We start from the raw sequence: 12,640 nt of genomic DNA, 5'->3' as shown, positions 1-12,640 counted from the left end.
TTTAAATTCTTAAGCTGACAAACTCTTTTGGATATAGGCAGGGTATCAACTTTTAAAGTAATACCTTCTTTGAGTTAAAGCCAATCTTTATAAGATTTTGGTTTTTGTTTGTTTTGTTCTGTTTTGTTTTGTTTTGAAACAGGGTCTTGGTCTGTTGCCCAGCCTGTAGTACAGTGGCGTCATCATAGCTCACTGCAACCTCAAACTCCTGGGTTTAATCAATCCTCCTTTCTCAGCCTCCCAAGTACCTGGGACTACAGGCACCCACCCCCACACCCAGCTAATTTTTTCTATTTTGTTTTAGAGACAGGGTCTTGCTTTTGCTCAGGCTGATCTCGAACTCCTGACCTCAAGTGATCCTCCGCCTTAGCTTCCCAGAGTGCTAAATTACAGGTATGTACCACCAGGCCCAGTCTTATAGGTTTTTATATTTTATTAAAACTATCTTCAAAATAGTAATACTGGGATTAATAAAACCAGAAAATTCAGTAGACCAAACTTACCAAAGAAAATCTTTAGATGATTAGCAAAGCTGCCTAAAAATATCACTACAACAGTGACCAATAAGACAAATACCATACATATATAATGACATCCTACAGTAATTTCACTGTCCCCATTTCACAAACTCAGTTCTACTCCTTTTAACAAATATGCAAAAGTCCTGATGCAGTATATGAACACCCCTATTGAGCATTCAGTTCAAAATGCTTTGTGCAATTTTTCCTTTAACACACTGAACTATTTTTATATCATACAGTGAACAACTTCAGTGGCTCTTTTGTTGAAATTTCCCACAAAATTAGAACAAACACATTTGATGCATCAATAGCATATTTCTAGAAATGTCTAAATTTAACTTAGTTCCTTGAGCCTTTTAATTGCAAAACTAATGTGAAACTAAACTACATCATAAGAGAACTTCTTCATATAATCCCTTAAAATTTCATTTTAGAAATCAACCTTTAAAATATGTAAACTAAGACTTGACAGCAAAATAATGTAAGAAAATTACATTTTTCTTATATATTCTTCTTTTGTACTACAAAAAGATACAACTTACTCCCTGGGTTCATTAAAAAAAATTATGACAGGAAAAAAATTTTTTAAAGAAAACTGTCAAAAAGAAATACATCATAAATATCACAAATTGTTGTGAAAGGACATACACACACAGAGATACACATACCCAAGTGCCAGCAAATTCATTCTATTTTGGAGGAATTTAGTTTCCTTAGTACTATACTTACTTAAAATGATTATAAAAAAGAAAATTTATAAAACCGTATGAATTGATTTTGCTAGGAAAGCAAAAATATGTAGTTCCTCTCCCCAAAAGCCAAAGTATTGTCAAAATTTAGCTCACCTGGGCACTGCACATCTGCTAGCATGCTCCCTGGTTTACTCCTACCTCTCTGGTCACTCCAACCTCCTGAGCGAGTTCATCTTTCCCTAACACTCCTAAATGTTCAGGTTATATTTTCAGTCTTCTTTTCACCTACTCTACCCCTTCTCTCTAGATCTCTTCATCACTCATTGGTTAGATCAACACATAAAGGTAATAATAACAATGGGTAACATTTACTGAGTGCCTACTGTATGTCAGACACTGTTCTAATCCCTTTATTACAGGTACTATCTCACTTAATCATCAAAATAACACTATGCTGAAGGCACTGTTATTACCATCTCCATTTTATAGATGAGGTACTAAGTGGTAATTTGCCGGAGGTCACATAGCCAGAAAATATATATTTTGTACATACACAGACCTGAATGTTCCCCAAAACTATTCTAAAGTTTCTTTCTTTAGGGTTGGAAAACAGGAACAATGAATGGGCTCTTCTCTCCTCTGTTGTTTACATAGTTAGACTACAGTAAAACTAAAACAATGGTTTAAAGGTTGAACATAGAGAAGACACAAAGGTACTAGACTGTAGATTCCCTAAACACTATCCGCAGTAACTTCAATGATTTAGAGTAGGGGTCAGCAAACATTTTCTTAAAGGGCCAGACAGTAAATATTTTAAACTCTGCAGCCACCCAATCTAAGTAGCAACTACTTAACTCTACCATTGTAGTATAAAAGCCACCACTGACAATATATAAACAAATGAAAATGGCTGTATTCCAATAAAACTTTAATTACAAAAGAGTCAGCTTGAAGCAGGACAGAGTTTGCCAACTCTTGATCTAGAGGCATATTGAGTCATGTGCCAAGGCAAGCGTGGTGTAAACACAGCAATATCCTATTGTGGCATAAAGGGGCTCTGCCACATTCCTTAAAGAACCCAACACAACTGAATTTTGTAAAGCTGTACTTTACATGGAATAAACACTTAAACTCTGGATCAAACACTACATGTAACAATTCCAATTTTTTAAAAAAATTAGTCCATAAGACACTAATATAAAATTATGAACAATAAGACTTTGACAATTCACAACATAGAAAATAAGACTGCCTTATTTTGTTTCAAGGAAGAAAGTGTTCAAGATTCACATCACTTGCAACACAGTAAGTACTGCAACCTAACCTCTAGAAGCAAGCCTAGAAACTAGGCAACAATACCTTTCTTACCTTACCTTGATTTTGCTGTCATCTATCCTTCTGCCCCATCTCTCTCCTCATACATTAAAGATTTTAGCAAATGACTCCGTCTTAAACATTTCTCCTCCCATTATTCTTGGCAACTTCAAGAGCCACACGGATAATCTGTCCCATACGTTGGCCTCTAAATTCCTTGACACCCTTTTACTTCCAAAAATCTTTTCCTCCATTCTATCTCAGCCACCAACTGTCATGGTCACATACTAATAGCTACCATCTCTAAAGAGCAATGTGAGTACCTGGAAGATGCAAAAGATGATCCATTCAAATACAGGAAGAAATTCCTCATAATTTGATTTATTTTTTTTAAAGGTACATTAAGGTATGCTCACATTTAATGTATATGGCATATTAGTTAAAAATATATTGGGATATGTGCTCATTTTTTTAAACTCATAAGCATATGTGATCCAAGGAGACACCACCTATATCTTGTCATAACATTAATCACATCCTCCACAACTAATCATCTCACTCTGACTTCCACTTCCCATCTTTCCAGTTCACTGCCTCTGGTATCCTAACCCCAATAATTCTTCAACCTCTTTAAATACTTGAAAGCATTATTCTCTTTACTTTTTCACTGTTTATTCCACCGTTCATGTCCTTATCTTCCTTCTTTTACAGCTGTTATTCATTCCATAGCTCATACTATAACCACTCCTGTATATTTGCTCTCAATTTCCTCGTCCGTATTTCTTTCAGTTATACATTCCTGACAAAATCCAATCTTGGTCAAATATAACTCTGCCTATTCCATGCTGTACCCAAGTACTGAACAAAGCTGGATTAAAATATGCAAACTGGCTGGTTGCATTCACTTTAAATTTATGATCACAAGGTTAAGAAGGTACTCAGCACTACCCAGCAATCCTCCCACATTTCCCTAGAAACTTCATTCTCACTTTGACAATTTCATACACCTTCTCTCAATCCTTCATCAACTCTGTCACCTTCGTCTCAGCTGATGATCTCTTATATTATCTCCCTGAGAAAACAGAATGTCCACATCCTCCCCCACCAAATCTACCAACCTACCTGCTTCTCTACCCATGTTGCACCTTCTCTACTCATAACAATGAATTGTCCCTGCTTCTACTTAAACTTAACCTTTCCACTTGTGTACTGGATCCTCTTCCCTTTCTCTCACTCAGAGACTTTTCTCCTTAGGTTACCTCCTCTCCCACCACATCACGGGTTTTTCCTTCTCTACCAAGCATTTCCATCAGCATTCAAACACACTGCAGTATCTGCCAAGCAAAAAATATATCTTGAACCCTGTCTCTCTCCAGCTGCTACCTGCTTCTCAGTTTTGTAACAAAATTCTCCAAGAAAATCACCTAAACTCACTATGACCACTTCCTTTCCTCTAACCCAAACTTAATCAAGCTTTCACCCCAGCACTTCATTGATACCATTCCTCAAAATCATCAGCTCTTTCAACTTTGCCATATCCACTGATCATCTTGCTCAATCTCTCAACAGTATTTGACGCAGCCAAACATTCCCTTCTTGATACATTTTTTGCAATTGTGTCTTGGAAAACAGGCTCTCCTAACTTTCCCCTTACCTCACTACTGCTTGTTTTCAGTCTCCTTTGTTGGCTCTCCCTCTTCTTCCTCACCTCTCTGTGTAGACGTGCCTCAAGGTTCAGTCTTCACAGTCCTCTTCTCAACTGTAGTACGTAGGTAGTACTTCTAACCATGGGGCTACAGCTACATACTATGAGGCTCCAACCTCTTCTCTCCGCTGAGTTTGAGACTTATAATTAACTGCTTGATTAAGGTCTCCATCTGAATGTCCCAAACTTTAAGAAAAGCAAAACAAAATTCTTGTTTCTCCCTCACATCAAACTTTTTCTTTTGGAAGTGTTCCCCCATCCCTGTGATTAATATTACATTTATCTGGTTGCTCAGGCCAAAAACCTATAGTCATTACTGATGCATCTCTTACTTTAGATCATCTCTAATTAAACAGTAAGTCTTGTCAACTATACCTTCAAAAAACTGATTTTCCAGTAACATGGGTACATACATTTGTCAAAATTCATTGAACTATACACTTAAAATAGATGCATTTTACTGCATGCAAAAGTGTAAATTATACCTCAATAAAATATGATAGTGGGTGTGAAGGGTATGTGGGTGTGTGTGTATTACCCACATATACCTAATCATTTCTCACTATCTCTCAGTTTGCTGCTTGGACTATTGCAATAGCCTCCTAACTAACATACCTAACCCCCACTTTTACTCATGACAGTTCATATTCCACAAAACACACCAAAGCTTGTTTCCATCTAATTCTTTTTTCCTTGTTAAAGAAATTATTTCAAAAGGTTCTTTATAATAAGGTTCACATACCTCTGTATCACTCCATTAGATGGTCAACAGAGAAATTCTTGCTTAAGTCACCCAAAGAATTGGATCTAAAATGAATACTTCTCAAGTTAACAATTAAAGTACACATAGCCTTCTAATGTCCAATGGGAAAATTAAACTGGGATCAGTTACAGAGAGCCTGCAACATCAGATTAAGGATTATATTTTATCCAATAGGCCACTGTCACAAACTTAAACACTGGGAAGAGCTACTTTTTTTACTTTTCAAATCCTGAAGTCACAAGATTTGCAAAGATGTATTAAATAATGGACAAAATGAGGAGTTACTTCCAGGGATATATATATACCTTTTTGTATCCCTAGAGTTTTGAACCTTGTGATTGTATCACCTACTTAAAATACAAATTATAATTAAAATTAAATTTTAAGGCAAGAGAAAGGAATTTTTATATGACATAGAAAAATCAGAAACAAATAAATACATGACTTTTTGGGAAAAGTTTATAGCACTTCCAATACTTTTAGTCCTCCTACCATAACTAAGAATTAGATGGAAGAAAGATAAACACACAGATAAAATATATTCATATGTGTAGATAATAGAGACACATAAATGCAAAATATAATACATGTTCATACATAATGGCTCATATCATATATTAGGGAGCTCTTACCAAAATTTAATTCTGCAACCTAGTTAAATTATCATCATAATCACAACTTGCCAACTTTTGAGCAATTTCCTTAAACACCTGTATGGCCTTTGAGAACTCATATAGTAAAGATTTCTCTCGGAAATCTAAAGGCCTGGCAGGTGATAAAAGAATAGCAGAGGAAGTAAACTAAGAGAGAAATGACAGTACAGTCTCTTTCTTTCAAACTCATCTCCAGAGGCCAGTCTTACCACTTGCCAATGCCTATATGAGTTAAAACAAGATTAATAATTAAATGACCTAAGGACAACAATAAGATTGGGGACTATAAACCCTTACCATCTCCAAATTTGCTACAGTCCCTTCATGTAACAATCAAGGAGCAAAGAGGAATAGGACCTCATGTTAGAGTGTTCTTCTCTCAGATGAATAAATCTATTCTAGTTTTTGTTCCTAACCTAAGTTCCAGAACCACTGTACCCTGAAAGAATCAGGAAGTGGACCCTGTTGAAGTAAAGAAACACACTCCGTATCAGCCAGGGCAAAGGCAAAATACTATAAAACAATAAAGAGTAGTTTGTGAAAGCAGAAATCCCAAATCCTCTCATCTACAGGATCCATCCTTGTTCGAGGGTAAAGTATTATGAGTTTGCTAATGGCCTTGATACCTAAAAAAAAAAAAAAAAAAATGGATCCTTAAACCCTTACTTTCATCCTGTTATCTGTCATGTCCAGGGTCATGCACTGTGGCAATGACAACAGAACATGGGAAATGTTTCTCATCTCCCTGGCCACAGAAACAACACATTCTCCCTTGGAAACCATACCCTTGATTACCACTAACCTCTTCCATCAACATACTATTCCTTTCCTGAATCCCTTCCTATCTACCGTCTTCAATCCTTTGTTTCAAATTCACGTAAAAGTCAGCACTTGTCAGTATATTTTTAATATACTTTATCTTGGAGTCAAGAATGGGTACTTGGTAAGACTAAAAATACTATAATAAAATACTGCTTCTTAAAGTCAAATATGCATACTGTGGATCCTGTCAAAATGCCGATTCTGATTCAGTAGTTCTATGGCAGGGCTTGAGAATCAGCAGTTCTTACAGGTTCCAGGTATTGCAAATGCTCCTGGTGCTCAGAAAACACTTTAAGTAGCAAGGTTCTAAAAGGAAATGGCACCTATGTACACAGGGTACCTCCAAAGGTAATCCCAATGGAATACAAACTGTTCTTTTTATACCAGATCTATTTTCTTAACACTTGCAATTTATCTTCAATGCTATTACTGATGCATCTTTCCTTTTATTCAATCAGCATCTCTAGATTTCCTTCCTCTCCTTTTATTCTGCCATATTCTCAAAATAATACCTAAAATGTAAAAGTAAACAGTAAAAACATGTTCTTACTAAGTGCTCAAGTCTATTTTTATTCTTATGTCCTTTAAATAGATTCTAATTGAGCACACACACATATCCAATAATTTAAGACTTCTCAAAAGGATCAAAATGAAGAATGGAAAAAAAATACACACAAGAAAAAAGAAAACTATGAGATGTAAGGGTATAAATTGGGCCTAATATATATCCAAGGACTCTAAGTAAAAGGACAATTAACTAAAAATAATTACAACAAAGTTTTATATAATGAAAATATTTTAAAGCTCTATTTAAAGACCCACTTATAAATAAAATTCCAGTACCTCAGACAGATACGTTATTCTTTGGATACTATTACCTCATTAGCTTTAACACATTAACTGCCATGTGAGTTGTATTTCACTCATGCTAGTTTCCAGCCTGGGGCCTTGTGAAGCACATGTAACTCACATGTCTCTTCACCTTGGGAGCCACGTGAGCTATTTTTCAAGTTGCATATAACTCACACACAGAACACAATGAAAAATAACAAAATTTTTTTTTTTTTTTTGAGACAGAGTCTCACTTTGTTGCCCTGGCTAGAGTGAGTGCTGTGGCGTCAGCCTAGCTCACAGCAACCTCAAACTCCTGGGCTTAAGCGATCCTACTGCCTCAGCCTCCCGAATAGCTGGGACTACAGGCATCCGCCACCATGCCCAGCTAATTTTTCCTATATATATTTTTAGTTGTCCAGATAATTTATTTCTATTTTTTTAGTAGAGATGGGGTCTCGCTCAGGCTGGTCTCGAACTCCTGACCTCGAGTGATCCACCCGCCTCAGCCTCCCAGAGGGCTAGGATTACAGGCGTGAGCCACCGCGCCCAGCCCAAATTTTTCAATAAATTAGAAAGGATCGTTTTGTTTTTGAAGTTTTTATTGTATTTCCATAATAAAACACAATGGCCCCAAGGAAAAATTTTTTTTCTAGTGTGGCAGTCAATGTGTTAAACTATATTTGTAAACAAATGCAAGAAAAATTCAAAATACTTAGAACTATATGTCTGAAAATTCTAGAACATCCAAACGCTTCTAGTGTTAAGTCCAGATCCTATCATAAGATCTAATTGAATAGAAGTACCAAAATGGCCATCCCTAAAAGTAATCATACCATCTATTCAATTGTAATCAAGTTAAATTTTCACTGTTGCATTCACCTTGGGATACAGTAGCAATAACTTAAATTGTTATTTAAAAATTAATAATTTAAATTGTTAAAAGGGAAAAAATTCCATGGATGTTGTAAATTGTGAGGAAGAAACTGATTTTCTAACTCATAAATCACCTGATGTGTTCTATTTCCCTTAAGAAAAGAGATTCAAATTTAACCATCTTAAAATTGATGCTCCCAGTATGCTGCCAAGTTAAGAAATACTTATAATCAGGATCTTCCACATGTATTCCCCTATCTCAGTTAAATAATACACTCAGTCTTCTAACGCAGAAACGTGGATGTCAATCTAGACCTTTTCTTCTCCCTCATCCCCATCCTTCCCAGATCTCCAATTGAAATGACCACCAAGTCCTACTCATTTTGTATTCTATGTGTTCCTCCAGGCAATTCTCTCCATTCCCTTTGCTGCCTCCTCCACGCCTTTTTTCTCCCCTTGTTTACTGCAACAGCTACCCTAAAATTGCTGCTTCCAGTCACCCTTTCCACTATGATCCTCACTCTACTGTTGTCCTGGTGATTTTCCAATAGCAATCTAATGTCTCTTCTGCTCAAAACCTTTCACTATGTCCCTACCACCCACAGAATAAAGTCCAAGCCATTTATAACAGCACATAATTTTCCACGTTTTGAGTCCTACTGACTCTCAAACTTCGTATCCCACTGCACACCTCCATCCTACACTTTAAGCCCCAACAATATCAAACTACACTGCCTGAACTTCCAGAACACTCCACGTTATTTAATGCCTCCATGGTTTTTCATGGTTGTTGCTACAGTCTAGAATGTCCTTCACTTCCTCCTCTTAGCTTCTTAGACAGTACTATGAATCTTTCAAAACCCAGCTCAGATCCCAGGAAGTCAACCCAAGACCCTATCTCCTATGCTTAAAGAGTTGATTATTTTCCCCAATCCCAACTCTGTACATAATGGCATTTCTTGGGTACTTCCTATTTCCCTGACACTGTTCCAAGCATTTTACATGTATTAACTCATTTAATCTTCACAATTACCCTTCCTATGAAGTGGTACCATTATGATCATTGTGGATACAGACACCTAATCAGAGAGAAGTTAAATAATCTGTCCCTAAAGATACCCAACTGGGTGGAGACAGATTAAAATCCCTATATCATACATATTTATATTATTGCATCTATCACAGTGAATTTATTTACATGACTGTCCTTACACTGGACTGTAAACTCCTTGAGAGTGAGGATTATATCATCTTGGACTCTAAACCCAGAGTGCCTGGTATAAAGTAGCTAATCAAGTGCATAAATTTCTTGAATTGATTTTAAAATAACTTTCCTAACAAGTTCAAAAAAAAGCATTCAGAAACTAGTTTCCAAATAAAATTCAAATATGCTATAAGAGTTCTAGAATAGAGCAAGGTATTTTTTCATCTAATAAAAAGGATATTAAAAAGAAGTTATTACAGACATGAGATTACAGTCCTTGTGGACAAAGAAATAGACTTATTTTGCAGTACTACCACTTAATCGCCTCAATAAATCAAAACCCAAAGGACCATTTGCTTAAGATTATCTTTTTTTCTCTCACTAAATAAGAATTTTTGTTGCTTATCATTCAGGAGAGTGAAAAGAAAGCCCTAAATTTACTTTGTTCAAGTGGAAAGAAACAAATCACAGACCACCACTACTAATTGCTTCCTTAAATCCGACCAAGAATTGTATCCCATTAGGCAATTAAAATAAAATACAGTTGCCTGACTAAGCATTTAACAAAAGAATTTCTAAGGTTGTGTGGACTGGCATTCCATTAATGAAATAATGAAAAATTCTTTACCTTAAGCAAAGAAAAATGAAAAAGAAAAAAAAAGAAAATAGATGACCAACCCTACAAGAACATAGACTTCTATACTAAAACTCTATTAAAACATATGCATGTGTTATATTAAAATGTATGTATATGTTTATAATATTTCAGTAGCCATTCTTTGTCTCCTTAAAATTATAAAAATCAAAATTATTCTAACACTAATGATGAATGATGACCTCAAGACCAAATCTACTATACTTAGTGTGCTCTCACAGTTACAGTCTTCTGAGCCATAATGAAGCACAGTAATTAAAATCCACAGGGACAGTACCAGCAGCAACACTGCACACCACAGTATTTGTAAGAGTAATCTGCACCCCGCCCAGCTTCTACACACTTGTGGACTACAGAAAGGTAAATCTGCTATCAGAAAACTCAAAAGTTTAGGTCACAGTGACTTTAGGCCATAGCATAGCAAACTCTACCCTCTAGCACATCTTACCATTTCTTTGTACACTCAACCATCAGCTCCTGGTAGGAGGCCACAAACTGGAACTTGGATGCATGTTTTCCGACACGCTGCAGTCTCTTCCAGACTGAAGCCATGATGATCGGTCAATACTCTGGAGCAGTTCTGGGTTAGCAATACAGCAGCTTTAATAATGCAGAGGGTCCAAAGCAAAGGAGCTTTGTATGTATGCCTGTCCTTCTAAGAACTCAACTATAACTTGAAGTTTGGGGTAAGTCTTCTCCCTGTTTCACAGGGTAAATTCCATCTTAGATGAATGGCTCAGTCAAGAACAGTATGATATACATGACAGGATGAGTGAAAGGAGGTTTCCTCATGGAGACATCACCATGCCACCTCAGGGGCTATATGACGTGTATTCTGGAGGACTGAAAAGGAAAACAAAGACAAAACAAGAAAGAATATGAGAGAAGCATGAGAAGTGACTAACTACCCATGTTAAGTAAAGCTGCAACAGACCACCCCAGTTCTCTGCATGTTTCAAACAATGAAGCAAAACACCAACCTTAAAAACCAGTAGCATTAAGGATGCAAGACACCAAAGAAGAAATTACAGTTCCCACTGAAGATGTGGAACAACACGTCAAGTAATCAGCATCAACAACAATCAAGAGAGACAGTAAGTCGAGGCCCTACCTACCCCTCCTAGCATCACAGAAGGACGTGCAGAGCGGGAAAGTCTAGGGATGCTGTTTTATGTCCACCGCCAGTCAGGGGGAGGAGGGGAGTATTTTTAAATAAACTTTGTTTTTCAGCCAACAATTAATAGCCTCGAATCCCACAATATGTGCTTAGAACAAATTAGGGAGCGAGGAGGAATGCTGTTGTTCACTCGCCGGGAGAAATGGATGGTGAAGGAGGAGTGGAGGGAAACCTCAAGGCAGAGAGAGAGCAATGTCCCGGCTCCAGGCCACTTGGGCTTCCCTTCACCTTCGCTGCCAACCGGAGGTAAATGGAAACTCCTGCCTGGGCGTGAAGCAATGACCAGCCGGGCAAGTGGACTGTGCGGGGTGCAGTGCCTCCCTCCCCCATCCTCAGGGGAACAGTCCGCCCAGGCTCGTCTCCTCACGCACGGAGCCCAGACCCCTGCCCCCCAGCAGAGGCAGGCGGTGGCTAGTCCGCGGTCCCTGTCACCGGACGATGCCAGAAGACCCCAGCCCGGTCCCCGAGCCCCGGCCCCGCCGCTCGTCCACTCCCGCCCCCTCCTCACACCTCTAATCCCGCTGTCGGGGTGAGTCTGGCCCCGTTCCCTCCTCAGAGCCGCTCCTCCGTCGCCGCCGCAGCAGCAGCCGCCGCCGCCGCCAACGAGTCCTCCATCCCCTCCGGAGCCACATGGAACAGCCAAGCCAGCCACGGCGCTCGCGGGAGCCGGAATCTGCAGCCCCTCAGGCGGACGGCGCCCCTCACGCCCGCCCCCTCCCTGACAGATCGCCCCGCGACCGTCCCCCACCCTACCAAACCGTGCCAGAGCCGCAGCTCAGCGCCCAGCACCCCCTCCCCCGCCTTCCTCCTCCGCCACCACCATCATTACCTCCCCCGCCGCACCTCTCACACTAACCCTACCCACGGCGGCTCAACCTCCGTCCGCCCGGCCGCCATTGGCCGGGCCCCGCGCATGCCCCGCCCACCTCGGCGGCCGGGCCTTAGCGCAATTGTGGCACCTCATTGGCAGACTTGCGTGCCCATCAGAGGGGCTCCGCCTCCCCCCAGCCCTAGAGCTCGGGAGGTGTTTTTCCTCACTCGGAACGCGGCGCACGGTCTAACCCTCTTTTTAAAAAAACGGGAACCCACTAAGGACAATCCCGCCCATTCCTCTGATTGGCTTGGAGAGGGAAACGATAGGCGGGAGGAGTAAGGAGTGTTTACAGTCAACTGGAGGGTGATTGCGAAAGATGGCTGTCCGTCAAAGGCGCCCCTGGGTGCCGGGCGGAGTTTTCTGGTTTCTGACGGTGATAGCAGAGGTTGGGGCTGGCTGTGCTGCAGCTGTGGGCTGTGCGGCTGCTGTGGTTTTCTATCCTGTTCTTTCATCTCCTCCACCCTAGGACCTGGGTGCGCCTGCTTCTTCGCCACTAGCAACTAGGGTTTTTGCACACACAGACTTTTTCACCCAATTCCTCCTGGGATTTTCG

The 12,640-nt window shown here is 39.5% G+C and overlaps 1 protein-coding gene across 7 annotated transcripts in view; it reads right to left on the bottom strand.

Annotated features, from left to right (window-relative positions):
- EHBP1 (EH domain binding protein 1) overlaps positions 1–12,221 on the bottom strand; it is a 323,665-nt gene extending 311,444 nt beyond the window's left edge. For 2 of the 7 annotated variants that reach the window (XM_045549704.1, XM_045549706.1), the window contains exons 1-2: positions 11,724–12,066; positions 10,485–10,879 (exon numbers count right to left, since the gene is read on the bottom strand). In XM_045549704.1, the coding sequence (XP_045405660.1) occupies positions 10,485–10,588 (104 nt within the window). In that variant the 5' untranslated portion in view covers positions 10,589–10,879; positions 11,724–12,066. Of the gene's footprint in view, positions 1–10,484; positions 10,880–11,723 lie in introns of all 7 variants that reach the window. The other 5 variants (XM_045549705.1, XM_045549702.1, XM_045549701.1 and 2 more) reach the window with 5 other exon arrangements.
- Positions 12,222–12,640: the final 419 nt, after the last annotated feature.

Source organism: Lemur catta, chromosome 4 (assembly GCF_020740605.2).
Source record: "Lemur catta isolate mLemCat1 chromosome 4, mLemCat1.pri, whole genome shotgun sequence".
Taxonomy (NCBI): domain Eukaryota; kingdom Metazoa; phylum Chordata; class Mammalia; order Primates; family Lemuridae; genus Lemur; species Lemur catta.
Note: the sequence above shows the minus strand (reverse complement) of the source record. Positions and strands in the feature narration are given on the sequence as shown.